At 38.2% G+C, this 20856-nt stretch overlaps 1 protein-coding gene across 6 annotated transcripts in view; it reads right to left on the bottom strand.

Moving 5' to 3' along the window:
* rgl1 (ral guanine nucleotide dissociation stimulator-like 1) overlaps window positions 1-20608 on the bottom strand; it is a 90035-nt gene extending 69427 nt beyond the window's left edge. Inside the window, exons 1-4 of one of the 6 annotated variants that reach the window (XM_061977962.1) lie at window positions 20401-20608; window positions 17507-17594; window positions 7266-7364; window positions 6923-7192 (exon numbers count right to left, since the gene is read on the bottom strand). In XM_061977962.1, coding sequence (XP_061833946.1) covers window positions 6923-7192; window positions 7266-7268 — 273 coding nt within the window. In that variant the 5' untranslated portion in view covers window positions 7269-7364; window positions 17507-17594; window positions 20401-20608. The remainder of the gene's footprint in view (window positions 1-6922; window positions 7193-7265; window positions 7365-17506; window positions 17595-20400) is intronic. The other 5 variants (XM_061977966.1, XM_061977963.1, XM_061977967.1 and 2 more) reach the window with 5 other exon arrangements.
* Between the last annotated feature and the right edge of the window lie 248 nt (window positions 20609-20856).

The raw sequence follows: 20856 nt of genomic DNA, 5'->3' as shown, positions 1-20856 counted from the left end.
GTTTGCTATCCTTTTATTCAAATGATAATCGATAAGAGAATCAATTAAGCAGAATAGAAATCGTAATCGTAAAAATGTTATCAATTCCCATTTCTAGTTGTTGCGTTTGCATTTGCTCTGACCCTTCTCGGCCAGTGTCGCATTTTGCATGTAAAACCATAATTTTTCCCGATAATATAATTTTTTTTGTCAATGATTTTGTCTGTCTAGAACGGAGTAATTGTTTTTACAATATATTTTTGCTTCAATTTTCATACAATTTTCCGTCTTACTTGGACAAAAGTACCACTGTATCGCATATAGAAAAAAAGCCGTCTGCACCCTAGTGGTTTAGAGTGTACACCTTCATAGTTATGCCAGCAGATGGCAAATGTATACACACATGGTTTGTTTATTGTTACATCATTATTTTTACTGCACTCCTCATGTGCTCATTTTATAATCCCCTTTATTGCCATGCAGCTGTTATAACACTAAAAGTCACAAGATGTTAACATGGAACTGATAGAAGCACTAAGTGCACTTAAACCTCCCAACCCCAGCCCCCACCCCCGGCAGCAAACAATGGGAGGAAAGAGTGCAGCTAGCAGCGGAGGATACTAGTGCCGGGATGTTTGACGGGCCACACACACACACACACACACACACACACACACACACACACACACACACACACACACACACACACACACACACACACACACACACATTATTGTATTTGTTACCTTCTTGAGACCTCCAAAAAATGCCTACCTCTTTAGAACCACCCTTTCTAGATATATAAAGATTTGTGTTTACAACATTAATGATATATACATACTATGCAAATATAAAAACGCTTTTTGTTGTGAAAAATTAGTTGGAATTTCACAAGAAAAAGGTCACAATTTCAGAAGAAAAACTTTGAATTTTGTCAGTATTATAATAAAAGGCGTCATTTTACTCAACGCAAGTCAAAATTGTACAAGAAAAACTGAACAATTGCGCGATATTATGATAAAAGTTGGAATGTTACTCAATAACAGTCGCAATTTTACAAGAAAAGCTTAACATTTTGACAATTTTATGAAAACAGTCGTAATTGTACTCGACAAGTCACAATTTTATAAGAAAACTTTAAAATTTTGGTAATATTATAATAATAATCAGATATTTACTTATAATTTTACTAAAGAAATGTCACAATTTACAAGAACAACAAAAACATTGTCAATATTGTGATAAAAGTGAGAAATTTATATGACAAATGTCACCATTTTACATAAAAAAGTAATAATTTTACGAGAAAATATTGCAATATTACAGAAACAGACCGAATATGATAAATTGTTCCCAATTTTATAAGAAAAAAAGTCAACACATTGTGAAAAATGTTTTTGTCTGTAATTGGTTTTTAATCTTCATTATTTACTTCAAGTTATTACAGTATGTCTCTATATACATTTTTTTTAATTTTTTTTTAATAATTTTGGCCAAAGTGGGCGTATTTCAATGTCTTACACACACTTTTTATGACATATGTTGGCCAGAGGGGGAGCACTTTAAATGTTTACACATACTTGTTATTTCATATGTTGACCAGAGGGGGAGCACTTTTAAAAGCGACACACAGTCAATATGAAAAATCCCTCCTTTTTGGGACCAACCTAATTTTGATAGATTTCACCACCAGGGGTGCAAATGAGACATTCTCTATCAGATGCAATGGTTTTCCGTATTGGGACCATGATTTATGTCCTAACTTGTTCACCGGTCCTCACATGGAAGGTACTGTTGATGTCTCGAGAAGGGTAGAAATACAAGAACACACACACACACACACACACACACACACACACACACACACACACACACACACACACACACACACTCGCATGTGACTGACACTTTTCCACACTTGAGGGTCCCATCAGCAGCACGTGCCTGTCGCTGCAGGTCAGTCACACGCTGACAAAACGCAGACGCTGACAGGCGGCCTAAAGCGACATTTTCAGCAAGCTCAGATATCGACTCTGACACACTTTCTAAGAGTCATTAGGACTTCTCGCATTCTGCAGCTTGTGTGTGTGAGTAATGGCTTTCTCCGTCAATGGGAGGTCAGCGATCCTCCCGTTGGGTGTTACCAGAGGTCACTGCTCTGTTTTGTGTTGTGGAATGGAACCAAACAGAGGAAGGAAGACGCTGGCATAGAAAGTCGAGCTGCATTCAAACTACCATCCATCCATCCATTTTCTACCGCTTATTCCCTTTGGGGTCACGGGGGGCGCTGGAGCCTATCTCAAACTTATGATTCCTTACTAAACATTTAAAAAATGGCTTCACTGATATTTTTGTCATGTGATCAAAAGGGTGAAAAGCCAAAGGATTTCAATGAGAGCCAATAGTACAAAACACAAAACCAGTGAAGTTGGCACGTTGCGTAATTCGAAAATAAAAACAGAATACAATGATTTGCAAATCCTTTTCAACTTATATTCCATTGAATGGACTGCAAAGACAAGATATTTAATGTTCGAACTGAGAAACTTATTTTTTTTGCAAATAATCATTAACTTAGAATTTAATGGCAGCAACACATTGCAAAAAAGTTGACACGGGCATTTTTACCACTGTGTTACATGGCCTTTTCCTTTCCAGTAAACGTTTGGGAACTGAAGAGACCAAGTGTTCAACAGTCTGGGGTCTCAGTTGTGGTATTTTAGGCTTCATAATGCGCCACACATTTTCAATGGGAGACAGGTCTGGACTACAGGCCGTCCAGTCTCGTACCCGCACTCTTTTACTATGAAGCCACGCTATTGTAACACGTGGCTTGGCATTGTCTTGCTGAAATAAGCAGGGGCGTCCATGATAACGTTGCCTGGATGGCAACATATGTTGCTCCAAAACCTGTATTTACATTTCAGCATTAATGGTGCCTTCACAGATGTGTAAGTTACCCATGTCTTGGGCACTAATACACCCCCATACCATCGCAGATGCTGGCTTTTGAACTTTGCGCCTATAACAATCCGGATGGTTCTTTTCCTCTTTGTTCCTGAGGACACAACGTCCACAGTTTCCCAAAACAATTTGAAATGTAGACTCCAAAGACCACAGAACACTTTTTCACTTTCCATCAGTCCATCTTAGATGAGCTCGGGCCCAGCTAAGCCGGCGGCGTTTCTGGGTGTTGTTGATAAATGGCTTTCGCTTTGCATAGTAGAGTTCTAAATTGCACTTACAGATGTAGCGGCAAACTTTAGTTACTGACAGTGGTTTTCTGAAGTGTTCCTGAGCCCATGTGGTCATAAATAAGTCATTTACAAGCAGTGATTTCTCCAGATTCTCTGAAACTTTTGATGATATTACAGACCGTAGATGGTGAAATCCCTAAATTCCTTGCAATAGCTAGTAGAGAAATGTTGTTCTTAAGCTGTTCGACAATTTGCTCACACATTTGTTCACAAAGTGGTGACCCTCGCCCCGTCCTTGTTTGTGAATGACTGAGCATTTCATGTAAGCTGCTTTTATACCCAATCATGGCACCCACTTGTTCCCAATTAGCCTGGTCACCTGTGGGATGTTCCAAATAAGTGTTTGATGAGCATTCCTCAACATTATCAGTCTTTTTTGCCACTTGTGCCAGCTTTTTTGAAAAATGTTGCAGGCATCAAATTCCAAATGAGCTAATATTTGCAAAACATTTTAAATTTTTCCAGTTCGAACATTAAGTATCTTGTCTTTGCAGTCTATTCATTTAAATATAATATAAATGTTTTGATGATTTATTGTCTTGTATTGATTTCAATCTCTGCTTCTATTTGTCCAACAGGTGGCGCTACTTTTTCCCATTCAAAGCATGCAGCAACATTTCTGCAAGGGGTGCCTTGCTCCTGAAATGATACGTAAACATACTGGCCTTTTTTTAAATGGCTGAAATCCCCTAACTATAATGAGTACTGATATGCTTTTGCTTTTTATGGCAGAGGGCATGGGTTCAATTCCCGGCCAGGGTTGTTACAGAAGTTACATTGGGTGTAAACACTAAACCAAAACTATTTATCCGATTGACTCGTTGTGAGGACCCCTGACAAATAAAAGCCTAAAGTGTAAGAGATTGTCTAATATCGCCTTTTTTTTTTACAATGATCAATATCGCTGTTTTATATATTTATTGTTATATTGTCCATAAGTTAGGGGACAAACCAATATTTTTTATTTTGCCTAAAATGGTTTTGTTTAATTGTACTTATAATCATGATCAACACATTAAAAGGCAAAAGTAGAAAGTCATTCAATGATTTTGAAAATAATAAAGTAAAAATATTTGGTATCGTCATCAGTATTGACATTACTGGGCCTGTATTTATTTGGTATCGGAGTGATGGCATTGTGATAAAAGTCAGAATTTTATAAGACAAATGTCAACATTTTGCATTAAAAAGTAATAATTTTACATAAAAATGTAATAATTTTACGATAAAATATTGCAATATTACAGAAACAGACAGAATATGATAAATAGAGTGATGGCAAAATGTTCAGTATCGGCCACCTCTACCATAAATAAGGCTTTGATCAAGCAGCCTTTGTGACATATTCCTGTCAATATGGCGAACTATCACAATATTTCATCATACAATGGACTATCAATGCACCTTTCCGTGTATCGTCATTTTTATTAATATTAATATGGCATTCTTGGTCAGTGAACTTCAAAGTGAGGGTTGACTTTTGCTTTAATAATGCGGAAGTGTCAAGAAAAGGTTCATGAATAAAATAATTGGGTGATACGACAAACTAGCTCAGCCACCTCCTTTGCCAGCGATCGTAGTTCATTTGGAGAAATATAGCGATAATCTGCAGCATCGCTATGTGGAAATATGATCATGACCATGAGGCATGTATCGTAACGTGAGGTACCACAAGATTCCCAGCCTGAAACAGTCGTGCCTCGCCACGTCGCGCTTCAAATATTGCGACTTCACCACATTAGAGATTTTTGGGAGATTTTAAAGCATATTCTACTATTTTTGGTCCTTAATTGAGAATCAAGCATAACAATGAATAACTAAACTAAAACATACCAATACTACAGTAATATTGGCCGCTAGGTGAGACCAACCCAATCAGTATCATGGCCACTGATTGGCTCAGCCTTGGGCAGCATTACACATTAAGTGTAAAGGTGACTTAAATGTGTTATTTTATGTCTCATTATTAGGGCTCTCATAATGCTAAAAATTTATTTAGAAGGTAATAAACATGTTTTTTATGCTTTAGCTATGAAAATGTATAATTGATGATTTTGACTTAGCGTAAAGGAATTTATCGCAGTCATGTCCGGAACTAATTACCAGCCATTACCAAGGGATTACTGTACTATATATTACATGATGTAACTTAAATACTCCAAATTAAAAATACGTCCCCTGGGTTTTTATATTTTGCTTTATTTACCATCTCCAAAATATATGCTTTTAACAAGCATTTTCTCTGACATATTTGTCACTTAAAACTGCCCCATGAAGCGATCATATTTCACTGATGGGTCCCGGTCCACTTGTTTGGTGCACACCAGGGTTCGGATGAGGGCATTCACTCTTGACCAAAGCAACCGTTTAACCCAGGGGTCAGCAACCTGCGGCTCTCGAGCCGCATGCGGCTCTTTAGTGCCACCCTAGTGGCTCCCTGGAGCAGTTTTAAAAAAGGATTGAAAATGGAAAAAGATGGTATGTATGTTTTTTGTTTGAGGACAAACATGACACAAAAATTCCCAATTGTTAGAAAGCCCACTGTTTAATATGTTTGTGTGTATGCTTCACTGATGAGAGTATTTGGTGAACATCGTTTTGTCCTACTAATTTTAACGGTTCTGGAACTCACCACAGTATGGACTGTGACGCAACAGTTTTTTTACATGTAAAATCTTCCACTCCTTCTTTGTTTCATTTTGTCTACCAAAACTTTTATGCTGTGTGTGAATGCACAAAGGTGCGCTTTGTTGATGTTATTGACTTGTTGGAATGCTAATCAGGCATATTTGGTTAGTGCATGACTGCAAGCTAATCAATGCTAACATGCTATTTAGGCTAGCTGTATGTACATATTGCATCATTATGCCTCGTTTGTAGGTATATTTGAGCTCATTTAATATCCTTTACCTGTATCCCCTTTGCACATATTTGTTTTGCATGTCTCATGACACATTATCTGTATGTAGTATTGGCTGCATTTCAGATAGTTGTGTGCCATGTTGTTCCAGACCACAGCAAACATTACCTAGCTCGCCAAAGATTGGAATAAATCCATTAGAAGAAGACAGTCTCCATTTCCTTTAACTTGGACACACACATCTATACCTTTTGGTCATTAAAAGCCAGTAATTTCCAGGAGTTATCTCACCTTCTGAGTAGCCTCTGATTTTGGTTTCTAATGTTGTAAAAATGTGTAGAATAAATATTAAATTTCAACATTTCTGTCAACGACGACTTACTTCAGCCTGCCACACAGTCATTTTAATTGTAGGCTATTATAGCTAATATAGACAATTACATCATGTGTTGTCTTCATTATAACACTTATATAATAATTTTAAAGTAATTTTGATAGTAGGCTATTATAGCTAATATAGACACTTACATCATGTGTTGTCTTCATTATAACACTTATATACTGCTTTTCATTTTTTGCGGCTCCAGACAGATTTGTTTTTTTGTATTTTTGGTCCAATTTGGCTCTTTTAACGTTTTGGGTTGCCGACCCCTGGTTTAACCCAACCAAACATGACAATATGAAGACTGTGTGAAATGTTGCATTGTTCAATTCCCGTCCTTGAATGGAGCAAAAGTTCAAAACAACATGTGCAGGATTGTTGAACAAGACAGAGCCTCCCTTCCAATGCAAACACACACAAGGCAGACTAAACAGGCGTACTCACCCAGTGCCGGGGGCTTCCCTCTGGGGAGCGAGCCTGATACCTCTGCAGGGCCACCCCTCCGTCGCCCTCCAGCAGCAGGGTGCAGTCCAGGTCGGGGTAGTGGTGGCTGGGGGCTGGAGGCCAAGGCAAGATGGTGGCCAAAGGGTAGTGGGAGATCATGCTGACCACCTGGACTGGATGGCGGCTCAGCACATGCCTGGACTTCAGCTCCTCTGGTTTGCCTTCACGGCAGTCAACAGAACTTTCCTCGAAGCTTCTGGTTCCCGCCTGCTGGATGCCAACACAACTCAAGCAAATGAGTGATTAAAACTCTGTTGTCTCTCTCCTTTCTTCCCTCCCTCACCATTCATCCCAGTCAGATGAGGAAAGGAGGGGCGGAGCCTTCACGTGGTGGACGCGCCTCCCCTCTGGACTCGGCCTCCCCCCCCTCCTGGATCAAGACCTGCGACCCACACACAAAAGCGGTGGGGGGAAATTTAGAGACAGGAAAGCTGAGAAAGACAAGAGGATGTTGTGGCAGATTTTCTAAGAACCGATAACAATGAGGCGCTTTTTCCATGCTGGATTTTTTTTTACACTGACAGGACACTTCATTAAGTACACCAATTGAATGACACGTTGTTTGTATTTCGTCACGTGACTTCTTCCCGGAAGTGAAAAGCAGTGGTGGTCAAGAAAGCTAAGATGGCTGTTGTACAGCGAGCAGCGCGCAAACTACCCGAGTACAAAAGAGGCTTAAATCTTCCTGCAAAAAACAGATACGAGCACAAAAATGAAACTATGTAACGGAATAGATCCCTATACTTTATCAAAAAAGATTTGTCGAGTGATAACAAGAATTATACTTTGGTTGTGTTTCCAGACATATCGAACCATTGTGCTCCAGACACCGTTCTACACGACAAAACGGATAAAAACTTGGAAAAGCATGGGAGTCTACAGCTTCTTTGTGGTATCAGGACTCTCCCGGATAAATATGCATCGTTTTTGCTCGGGTAGCAAGGTTGCATTTCATGATTTAACTTCGCATCTACAGCCATGTTTGTTGCTGTGGATGCGAGTAGCGTTTTTTCCCCCGTCTTTATCAAAATATAACTACCGGTATAGATGTCAACATTGTGTATGTGCTGAAAGCTTCATTTATGATTGCTGCCTCTGGTAAAAACAACTATTTTAGGTTTTGCTCACATTTGCTTTCTAATGTTTAGACCAGGGGTGTCAAACTCATTTTAGCTCAGGGGCCGCATGGAGGAAAATATATTCCCAAGTGGGCCGTAATGGTAAAATCATGGCATGATAACTTAAAAATAAAGACAACTCCAGGTTGTTTTCTTTGTTTTACTTTGGCCGAAAATAGAACAAAGCACATTATGAACATGTACAAATCCCAAATAGTCCCCATGGACAAAACACTTCAAGTATGTCAAAAATTCTGAGGAAATTGGTGAAGTTTAAAAAACACAATGATCTTAGACTTGGTCTCAGTGTATCTACAAAGCCAGGATTAAACTTTAAGTCACAGTCTTTCTGGGATTGAACAAAAAACACAACATGTAAACTCTTCTAGGTATCAAATACCTCCTTTGTCATGTCCACGTATCAATCCAGTGCTAACTCAACAGACCGTAAGACACGGAGGTAAAAACTATTCAAAAGTGTTAAGTTCACTTTCCTTGTGTTTGACAGAGACATTATCAGGGAGCAAGGGTGCCAAATGACAATGTGTTCGAAGCAGAAGATATAAAACGGCAGGTTTAAAGTTTCATGAGGGTTGAGGAGGAGGAGCCACAGTCACCCTTTACTGTGTACCTCTGTGTATAAACAGTTTGCTTGCCTAACAGAATTGCTATTGTGACATCCAGTGGACACATTTAGAACTGCAGTTTCTTTCGTTAAAAATAAAAAAATAAAAAAGCAGCTCATTTTTATCCTTGGCAGATTTATCACGCGGGCCGGAAAAAACCGGTTCCCGCGGGCCGTACTTTTGACACCCCTGGTTTAGACTCACCGAGTTGATGCTTTTTAAAAACACTCATAGCAAACATTTTTTTTAAGAAAAAATAATTATATGAAGATAAAACTTAAATGGGAAATAATCCATTAACAAAAAAAACAAACAAACCTTTAACAAAGTGATCACTGCAAACTTATGCATTCTTCAACTCAGCTCCCTTGGAATGGAGTGTGAGCTGCGTGATTTTCTCGTCGTCGTTTCGTAAAATCTTGCACTTTTTCGCCCTTCTTAGTAGCCTCTCAGAAGAAACTTTTATTCGTTTCGTGATTTGATCGATTCGTATAGCCAAACACAACACAAACATAAGGCATTTTTTCTTCAAGAAAGGCTAAATGGCGCCTAGTACCCATTGAGAACAGAGCGAGCTTGACCACCACCAGTATTCATTGGGCGGGACGTGAGCCGGACATGATGTCAGTAAAATCCAAGCAATAAGAGCCATCATCGAGCTATCATAAATTATTCAATAAGGTTGCAGGCAAAGTTTAAGGCAACATTTAACATACAGTGGTACCTCACTTTTGAGATAAAAGCTAATTGTTATGTTTTACGATGCAAGCAAAAATTTGAGTTACAAGCATCTCCGCCATGAGTCAGCGTAGCAGCTGTCAGAGTGAACCCTGTAAGACCCACCCAAAATATCCGGTCTATGGACATAACTTTGTTTGGGAAAGAGGAACGTGAGTGTGAAGGACAGTGCTGAGAAGAAGTGAATGATATTCATCAAAACATGACAAAGCAATTTGAGCGTATCACTACTCGTCTGCACTAATAATGAAGCAGAATGAGTCTATAATGCCCAGCCAAGAATGTAAAATAATATCAAAGAGGCGTACATTTATCAATGAAAATGTGAAAGCTGCTAAAGGATACCTAGAAGTAGACTCTGTACAATATAATAGTAATGCTGTACATTACTATTACATTACTTCATAAAACTACTGCAGTTGTTAGTAGTACAATCTATTGTATTGTTTTTATAGAATAGTCTTATATTAAAGTGTGCTTTTCCTTTTAAAATATATGTTACATGTTAAAATTCTGCTGTTTTGGGGGCCAAGCAAATTGATTTCAATTTATTTCAATGGGAGATGTTGTGTTGAGCAGTGTTGGGACTAACGCGTTACAAAGTAACGCGTTACTGTAACGCCGTTAGTTTCGGCGGTAACTAGTAATCTAACGCGTTATTTTTTTATATTCAATAACTCAGTTACCGTTACTACATGATGCGTTACTGCGTTATTTTACGTTAATTTTTATGTAGTATCGGCTAGAAACTGAGTATCTGAGTGTGTTTTATTCCAGCGAAGCAGAGACGTGCTTCTGATTCTTCCTCTGCGCTCTCTGTGTGTGCGTGTGACTGTGTGTCTGAGTGTGGGAAGGGGAGGGGAGGGGAGGGGAGGGGAGGGGAGGGGAGGGGGGGGGGAGGGGGGTGCGCAATACAACCGTTGGCCAACAAAAAAGTAACCACAGAACACTATACGCCTATACGGTATAGTGTTCTGTGGTTACTTTTTGGTTGGCCAAGCGGACGTGACGACAGGCTGTCCCCACTCAGATCCGCACAGACCGGGAGGGGGCGTGCCTTAAGTCCGGCTGGAAATCGGCAGAAATTTGGAGAATGGTTGTCCCAGGGAGAGGCAGTGAAATTCGGGAGGGTTGGCAAGTATGAGATATTCTCACTTCTTTTCTTTTGTCGAGCACAAAGAAAAGAACATTTTAGTTAAATGTAAGTTGTGTCTTGGATCAAAGATCCCGTCTACTGCCCAAAACAACAATTCAAATCTGCCTGGTTAGGCTCTGTGTATGTCACGTGTGCCTTCCTTAGGTGAAGCCAGCTTTACAGCTATGTTGTTGATTGATTGATTGATTGATTGAAACTTTTATTAGTAGATTGCACAGTACAGTACATATTCCGTACAATTGACCACTAAATGGTAACACCCAAATAAGTTTTTTAACTTGTTTAAGTCGGGGTCCAGATACAGATATATACTATCAAATATATACTAACATCATAATACAGTCATCACACAAGATAATCATCAGGGTATATACATTGAATTATTTACATTATTTACAATCCGGGGTGTGGGATATGGAGGGGGGTGGGGGGTTAGGTTTGGTTGGTATCAACACTTCAGTCATCAACAATTGCATCATCAGAGAAATGGACATTGAAACAGTGTAGGACTGACTTGGTAGGATATGTACAGCAAGTAGTGGACACAGAGAGAGAGATCAGAAAGTATAAGAAAAAGTGTCTACATTTGATTATTTACAATCCGAAGAGGTATTATGTGGAAGGGAGGGTGTTAGTTTAGGGTTGTAGTTGCCTGGAGATGTTCTTTTAGTGCGGTTTTGAAGGAGGATAGAGATGCCCTTTCTTTTACACCTGTTGGGAGTGCATTCCATATTGAAGTGGCATAGAAAGAGAATGAGTTAAGACCTTTATTAGTTCGGAATCTGGGTTTAACGTGGTTAGTGTTAGTGTTATTATGCTGTTTGTTACTTATGTATGTTATGTTGCAGCTATTTAAAATAGTTTTGTCAATTTGTTCTGGCCTGAAATAAATTGGCCCTTTGAAACATATCTTTGTCTTTGTGTGTTGTATGTAGAGCACATTGCTTAGCAGAGTTCAGTGATGCAAATGTATGTCAAGTTGATCAACAGATTGTATTATTCTCCAGTGCAATAACAGTACTAAAATGAAGGCTAAAAGGGCATTAATGGGAGCTTTAAAAAAAAAGAGTAGAAGAAGTAACTAAATAGTTACTTTTCACAGTAACGCATTACTTTTTGGTGTAAGTAACTGAGTTAGTAACTGAGTTACTTTTGAAATAAAGTAACTAGTAACTGTAACTAGTTACTGTTTTTCAGTAACTAACCCAACACTGGTGTTGAGATACAAGTGTTTTGAGTTAAGAGCTCCGTCAGAGAACCAAATTAAGCTTGTAAGTTGAGGTACTACTAAGATACAAGTGTAACAGTAAATGAACCATTGTAATTACGTTAAAGTATAAATGTCTCTCACAGGATGAATAGTCTGTTAAATTGTTATTTGATCTTTAATGTTCATTAAACATATCATAGATGTCTGCATGGTATAAAAAATAATTTTACGTAAATCATATTGTCGCCGCATATTGTCGGGATAAAATCAAACAAAAAGAAGTCAACATGTAATTAAATGTAAGTAATGAAATGAGAAAAACTTGAAATTTTGATACCAATAACTAATAATCATACACTTTGCCACCTATAACACAAAGCTGTAGGGTGGCGTGGCTCGGTTGGTAGAGCGGCTGTGCCAGCAACTTGAGGGTTCCAGGTTCGATTCTCGCTTCCGCCATCCAAGTCACCGCCGGTTGTGTCCTTGGCAAAGACACTTAACCCACCTGCTCCCGCTGGTTTAAATGTAGTTTAAATAATAGATTTCACTATGTAAAGCGCTTTGAGTCTCCAGAGAAAAGCGCTATGTAAATATAATTCACACATTGACTTTTCAGTATGCAGCCCTTGGTGGAAAAAGTTTGGACACCCCTGCCGTAAATGATGCCGTTAAGGCCTCTATTCAAATAACCACAGTCTCCCAAAGTCACGAGGCACGTGGTCTCCACAAGCTAATACAGTAAACCCTTGTTTATTTCTGTTAATTGGTTCCAGGCCTGACTGTGGTAAATTAATTTCTGCAAAGTAGGAATTAATAATTAAAAATCAAATATTTTCATAACAAGAGCATAAAAAAACCTTCTAAATAAGTTTTTCAACATTACAAAAGCCCACTAGACATGAAACAACACCCTTTAGTCACCTTTACATTGTTTTAATCCAATATACTATTGTAGGGACGGCGTGGCGCAGTGGTAGAGTGGCCGTGCGCGACCCGAGGGTCCCTGGTTCAATCCCCACCTAGTACCAACCTAGTCATGTCCGTTGTGTCCTGAGCAAGACACTTCACCCTTGCTCCTGATGGGTGCTGGTTAGCGCCTTGCATTGCAGCTCCCTCCATCAGTGTGTGAATGTGTGTGTGAATGGGTAAATGTGGAAGTAGTGTCAAAGCGCTTTGAGTACCTTGAAGGTAGAAAAGCGCTATACAAGTACAACCCATTTACCATTTACCATTTGTCTGAGGCTAAGCCAATCAGTGACCACAATACTGAACAACATGGTCTGATTGGTTCTGGTTCTGATGGCCAATACTACTGTAGTTAGGTATGAATACCGAATTCTTTACTTTTATAGGCATCGACCGAATTCCATCGGTATTTCCAGGCATGGATTCACAAAAAATGAAACTGTGCCAAATTTGATACCTTTGTGACTTTCCGTCCGGTTGCAGACTAAACATCGGCTCAAACCCTTGGCGAGGAAACAATCACTCAAGCAGCACTTAAACGGACTTAGTCAAGCTGTCTCTCGATGATGTTGCAATTTTCAATGCCAACAAAGCAAGTATGTATGCCTGATAGAAAACGCTAAAGCAGGGCTCCACTTTTCAAAATGTGCTAGCTTAATGCTAAATTACCTTGCTTTTCCATGCACATGCTACTGATTAGCATTTGCGATTTTACAGGTGATTTCAACACCTATAAATTTAGTAATGAAAACGACAACCAATATGTTACAGTCAAACAACTGGTGTGTAATAAGTACAATACATACAGCATAAACACTTTATTGGTGCAAAAAAAGACTAGATTGGCACATTCAACTTAAAGGCAAAGACTACTTCTTAGATAATACACTGTAGTCCAGAGCCAAGAGCCGCGTATAGAGAGAGTATTGCTAACCTCGGTTTCAGAGTTGGTCCCAAACATGCCGCCCTTTAGTTAGGTGAGTGGCTTTTGACCAATCCTTTAGGAGATTGTCTGGCCATACTTTTCCTGATTGGTCAAAAGCTCCTAACATAACTACAGGGCGCCATGTTTGGTACCAATTTTGAAACCAAATTTGCCATACTCTCTCTATGCACAGGTCTGCCAGAGCCTATACCAGTGGTTCTTAACCTGGGTTCGATCGAACCCTAGGGGTTCGGTGAGTCGGCCTCAGGGGTTCGGCGGAGGTGAAGACACATCCGACTTATCGTGTAAATAAAAACTTCTCCCTATCGGCGTATTATGGATACCCCCAAACAATGTTCCCTTTAATTTTCCATCTGATTTGCAGGTTGTTTGATTGATCGATTGAAACTTTTACTAGCAGATTGCAAAGGAAGAGAATACATCATATGAAACAGTACAGTTTACACAGTACAGTACATATTCCGTACAATTGACCACTAAATGGTAACACCCGAATAAGTTTTTCAACTTGTTTAAGTCGGGGTCCACGTTAATCAATTAATGGTAATGTGTGTAATTTGTTGTGAGTTCATGCACTGTGTTGGTTTTGTTCTTTGCACAAGGTGATGTTCATGCACGGTTCATTTTGTGCACCTGTAAAAAAACATATAACTTTTTCTTGAATTTGAAAAAAACAAAACATTTTATTTTTCACTAAAGAAGGGTTCGGTGAATGCGCATATGAAACTGGTGGGGTTCGGTACCTCCAACAAGGTTAAGAACCACTGGCCTATACCCTATTGCCATCTAACGTTTTGGAATCGCAACTGCATGCAAAGTCTACATAGTACTTGCAAATGAGACCCAGAAACGTAAGAAGAAAACAAGATATAACAACTGCACAACCCAGTTATAATACTCAGCTCACTGTTAAAAAAAAAAAAAATGGTATTGAGTACCGGTGTTGATTACCAGTTACCGTATCGATTCAAATGTGAAAACTACCTTACAGTAGTATTGATATTTTTAGTTCATTTAGCAATTTTTATGCTTGAAAATGCTTAATTTAGGCTAAAACTACGTAGATTATGCTTTAAAAAAAATCTGCTATAGAGCAAAGCCGCATACTTCAAAGTGTGGAGTCGCGAGGTACGACTGTAGGCCATGGGTTTCATCTCATTTCCGAAGCTATACACCTGACAGCCGTGTTAATTGACATGTGAGACATGCTAACTGATAGCATGGCATCGCTAGCACACATGCTAAGTGTTAGCATTTCAATGTGCGCATGGTAACATTTTAGGCTATCTCTGTAGCTCATTTTGTACAGTTACACCTAAAACTCACAGATTCTGACACTCGGCACCATCTTAAAAGCACGGCGGCTGCCAGCGACCCCCGGCTAGTGGTCCAGAGCACAGATAGCAGGCCCATCAAAATTTTCGCGGGAATTTTCTAGTTGTAATTATCATCGTAGATGCAGAATTACACAAGACATACATATATATATATATATATATATATACAGTGCAAGTATACACAGCGCATTGCAGTCAGTGATCACATCACACACCAGTGTGATGATAGTTATCTCACTTCAGAACAAACTCCAACGGAACTTTAGATATCACTGAGGTAATTAGTTAGTATTGCAGCGGCAAACTTTCTTATCATCGGCGCAGATCAAGATTAAAATATCGTCTTAAAACTAAATATGAATGTGAAGATGCGCGAGCATGAATGCTACATGGACAGCAAACAGAGGACAACAAACTGCTGGCTGCGTTTACCACAGATAAAGTAAACAATGCCTTTTCCAAATGGACAGCCACCGCATGTAGGACACTTAACATCTGAGGAGACCGAGTGCGGCAAGATGTCGTTCATGTCGCCAACTAAAGTTGTACAAACTACCTTTGAGGTATAAAAAGAGATCAGCGCTGTCATCTGAAAAGGTAAATAAACTTGTTTGTTTAAGCAACTGGTAAACTAACGAAGAGTAAGTGCAGATGTAAATGGTGCACTAAGTAAAATAATTTATGGGTGTGTTTACTGCATTATCTATTAATATACAGTACAGGCCAAAAGTTTGGACACACCTCCTCATTCAATGCGTTTTCTTTATTTTCATGACTATTTACATAGTAGATTGTCACTGAAGGCATCAAAACTATGAATGAATACATGTGGAGTTATGTACTTAACAAAAAAAGGTGAAATAACTGGAAACATGTTTTATATTCTAGTTTCTTCAAAATAGCCACCCTTTGCTCTGATTACGACTTTGCACACTCTTGGAATTCTCTCAATGAGCTTCAAGCACACCTGTGAAGTGAAAACCATTTCAGGTGACTGCTTCTTGAAGCTCATTGAGAGAATACCAAGAGTGTGCGAAAAAATTAATCATAGCAAAGGGTGGCTATTTTGAAGAAACTAGAATATAAAACATGTTTTCAGTTATTTCACCTTTTTATAAGTACATAACTCCACATGTGTTCATTCATAGTTTTGATGCCTTCAGTGACAATCTACAATGTCATGAAAATAAAGAAAACGCATTAAATGAGAAGGTGTGTGCAAACTTTTGGCCTGTACTGTACATCTGTACCTTGTTTGCTAAATTATTGCCAAGTAAAGGTGGGGGAAATAATCGATTTTTTAAATTAATCGCAATTCGGACATGACCGATTATGAAAATTGATTAGTGACCGTCAATAATCGATAATCGATTAATTTATTGTAAATAATGTAATGCAGATTGTTTCTAAAATGTGTCCGACTGCAGGGAGCCACTTCACTCAGAATATTACAGATGCACTGTTTTTAAAGTTGCAAGTGATAAACGCTTATATAGTGAAACGAGAAGAGATGTAAAACTGCATCAATATACATAAATTAATGACGCGTCAATAAACGATTTTTGATCGAATCGTGGCTCCTGAATCCTGAATCCTGAATCGTAATCGAATCGTGAGGTGCACAAAGACTTTCAAAATGTGCACTAAATTCACCAAGTTTTGAGCAAATCAATGACTTGCAATTTAGTAAAACATTTAAAAAATGTTTCTCTATGACATTCTGACTACAAAATAGCATTTTTTAATTCAAATATTGGGTTATTTTCTTAAGCAAATTTTAGATTAATGATTAATCATAATTAATCAGACTTCAAAACTGTCATTAATAGGGTTGAAAAAGCCCTTGTATATATAACATATTTAGTTGTCCTTGTCTTTAGAGCCGTCTTAATTATTCACTTTTGGCAACAATAAGCCACAGTGCGCAAAGGTCAAACCATCACAAATAAAATCAATGTGTAACATTCTATTTTTTGCCGGAACAAGACTCTTATGGCTATGTTGAGCGCACTCATACGTAAAAACTGCTGTGGTTGTTGCTGAGAAGAGGATTATTACACAGGAGCTGGCAGTGCACTGAAACACATAAAACAATGTGGATTTAGCTGTTCTAAGCAGTCAGACTTTGCATCCTGTTGTGTTTTTTGTGTGTGTAAAATAAAACAACCCACACGGCAGGGCAGCTTAAATCGCCTTGCATTTATTGTTGCACAAACTTGTGTTCCGTTGCAGACGTGACTCACAACGAGTGGCAACATTCCTCGGGATGCTTCATGCAATGTTTAGCTTTATATTTAGCGAGTGACTCATAACAGGGGGCTCTTAAGAAACATATCAATCATTAAAATGCCTGCGTAATGGGAGTTGATAGTTGGAAGTGACTGAGGGATAAATCAGTGAATGAAAGAACAAAAGAGAGAGACTGACAGACTTTTGCTGAAGTGGTGTCCTTCCTCCACTTCCTGTGCCGGCGGCTCGAAAACACGGTGGACATTACTGGACATCCTGTCGTCTTCTAACGGGGACACAAATGGAAAGTATGATTCACCTGTAAATCATGCAGAACATTACAGTCGTCCCTCGTTTATGGCTGTTAACTGGTTCCGGACATGAATGAAATGAGTTTATTTCGGTCATGTAATCAACCATTTTGTGTGATCAGTTTAACAGTACAGCTTATACATATTTAACAATCATATACATTTACACACAAAAATAAAAGGAAAAGGAATAGGCTGAAGCCAAGGCTTATATTTGCCTATCCTATACATTCACTGAAAATAAGATTACCTGGAACATCAACGTTCAAAAAATCAATGGGATGAAAGTAATTCTTTAGTATTTCACCTCTCAAGGCTTTCTTAAACCTTAACAAAAAATGACGTGTCTTCAACTCATCACTGAGCTTGTTCCACCATTTAACTCCTAAAACTGAAATACATTTGTATTTTATATTCCTTCTCACTTTACCTATTTCAAAAATCAATATCCCCCATAGATTATAGTTTTCTCCTCTTAATTTAAATAACCTAAGAATACAAGCTGGAAAGCTGTTTGTTCTCTACTCGAAACATAATTTCCATTGTTTTTAAAAACTCAATATCTGAACATTTTAACACATTAGAACTTATAAATAATGGATTGGTAGGTTCATAATAGCACACTTTGTGTATTATTCTAATTACCCTTTTTTGAAGTTTAATTATTGGGTCTATGTTTGTTTTATAAACATTTCCCCATGACTTGACCACGATAAATGAATTTCAGCGAAGTAGGAATCATTAATTATAGATCGAAAATGTTCATTGCTACGGTATTAAAAAAAACTGTTTAGGGCCTTCTAAGTTCTAAGTACGTATTTTAAACATTATGACAGCCTTCTAGGCAAGAAATAACACCCTTTAGTCATATTTACACTTTTTCATCCAATATAGTAATGTTGTCTGGGGCTGAGCCAATCAGTGCCCACAGTACTAAACAGCGTGCTCTGATTGGTGTGATTTCCTCTAGTGGCCAATAAGTCCCAACGATAGTCACACACACACTAGGTGTGGTGAAATTATCCTCTGCATTTGAGCCATCCCCCTGGGAGGTGAGGGGAGCAGTGAGCAGCAGAACTAAGGGAATCCTAGCATAAAGAAAACATGATTCAGGCAGCGGATCATAACAAATCAGAGCGTTAATCACTAGCTGGCAACTAGAGTGCTAATCGCTAGCTGACAACTAGCGCACAATTTCAATCAATCAATCAATCAAAGTTTATTTATTTATTTATATAGCCCTTACTCATCTGCCAATCGCTAGCTGACAACTACGGCGCTATTTGCAAGCTGGCAACTAGAGTGCTAATCGCTAGCAATCTTAAATGCTGGAATACAATAATATAATTATTATTATTTTTATTTTTTTAAACTGCAAGGTACAGGGAGTCGGGCGTGCTTAAACAACACTCCAGTGTGTTGCATTGATGTTAATGTGTATTAAAGAACATTTACATTTGCGTAGAAATAATACATATTGTAATATTCCAGGAATGTAGACTCATACATCTTATTTGTTTGTCTTGTCTTTATTGCACAAGATGCGACTCAACCACACAACAACCTCCATGTGCATCTCCCCTCTTTTCCCGGCAATACTATATTATATAGTATTGCCGTTATTATATACCGTATTTTTCGGACTATAAGTCGCAGTTTTTTTCATAGTTTGGCCGGGCTCCAGTGCGATTTATATATGTTTTTTTCCTTCTTTATTATGCATTTTCGGCAGGTGCGACTTATACTCCGGTGTGACTTATACTCCGAAAAATACGGTAGTCTATATCAGAGGTCGGGAACCTTTTTGGCTGAGAGAGCCATGAAAGCCAAATATTTTAAAATGTATTTCCGTGAGAGCCATATAATATTTTTTAACACTGAATACAACTAAATGCGTTCATTTTTAAGTAAGACCAACATTTTTTGAGTATAATAAGTCTCTTATTTTTTTAATAACATTTTTATTCTGAAGCTAACCAATAATAAATAAAATACCTCTTACCATTAATGCGACTTCTTGAACATGCGCGGTAGAAAACAGATGGATGGATTAAAATGCATGAGAATGTTTTATATTTTGAACGTTATTTTTAACACTGTGATTACCAGTGAATTATTCATTTCTTATCGTGTTAAGCAATGTCAGATAAGATTTATCTGAGAGCCAGATGCAGTCATCAAAAGAGCCACATCTGGCTCGAGAGCCATAGGTTCCCTACCCCTGGTCTATATAATAACGTGGACCCCGACTTAAACAAGTTGAAAAACTTATTCAGGTGGTACCATTTAGTGGTCAATTGTACGGAATATGTACTGTACTGTGCAATCTACTAATAAAAGTTTCAATCAATCAATCAATCAATCAATACGCTTTACTTACTATCATCAACGTCACTTCCCTATCGCTCGCCGGAAGTCCCGCCCCCCAGCCAAAGTCATTGGCTAACACCCCGTAGCAAGCCGCTACAATATGAAAAAGCCCAATTACATAAATATTTAAAAAAGTACCTCCCAAACCACTTGTTGAAGACCTTTATTCTATGGTTTTAATACGTTTTGAATGGATTGAATAGATTAAAACAATACAAATACAGTGAAACAATATATATATATATATATATATATATATATATATATATAAATATATATATTTTTTTTTTGTAACTCCGTTCCATAACATTTACTTTACAAAAGTTTTCACTGAAATCCAAATAAATTCTACTGTTTAATCATTTTTGAGATCATTTGAATTCAAACTTTTAACATTTAGGTAACACTTACTTGCTCACCGTATTTCAGCAGCGTCGTGGGTGGAAATCGTAATTCACTTTATTATTCGTAGTCATTCATACTTGTCGAACTATTTTCAAGTCGGGTGGGATTTTAAAGGCACGTTTAATGCTTTTAAATCAAGTTAATTATTAAATAACATAACATTTCCCGGATACTTCAGCGTCTTCTTTCGCGGGCTAAAATCCAAGCGAATCGCTTCCGGATCACGTGACATATCTAGTGCACTTGTCTTAGTTGTCCGGCTAAAATGGTGCCGTTTAACACACATTAATCTTAAAATGTCTATGGTTTAGCAGGCTAACACACTGTTCTTATAAATATTTGAACCAAAATTGAGGAAACGTGTGACGAGATTGCATTAAAAATGGGATAGTGTTTTGGGAAGTAATTGGACAGCCCTGTTTGCTTAAATACAAAGTCTACACTGCCATCTGCTGGTTAAAA

The sequence above is a fragment of the Nerophis lumbriciformis genome, linkage group LG18 (genome assembly GCF_033978685.3).
Source record: "Nerophis lumbriciformis linkage group LG18, RoL_Nlum_v2.1, whole genome shotgun sequence".
Lineage (NCBI taxonomy): Eukaryota > Metazoa > Chordata > Actinopteri > Syngnathiformes > Syngnathidae > Nerophis > Nerophis lumbriciformis.
This window is presented reverse-complemented; position numbering and strand designations above follow the sequence as displayed.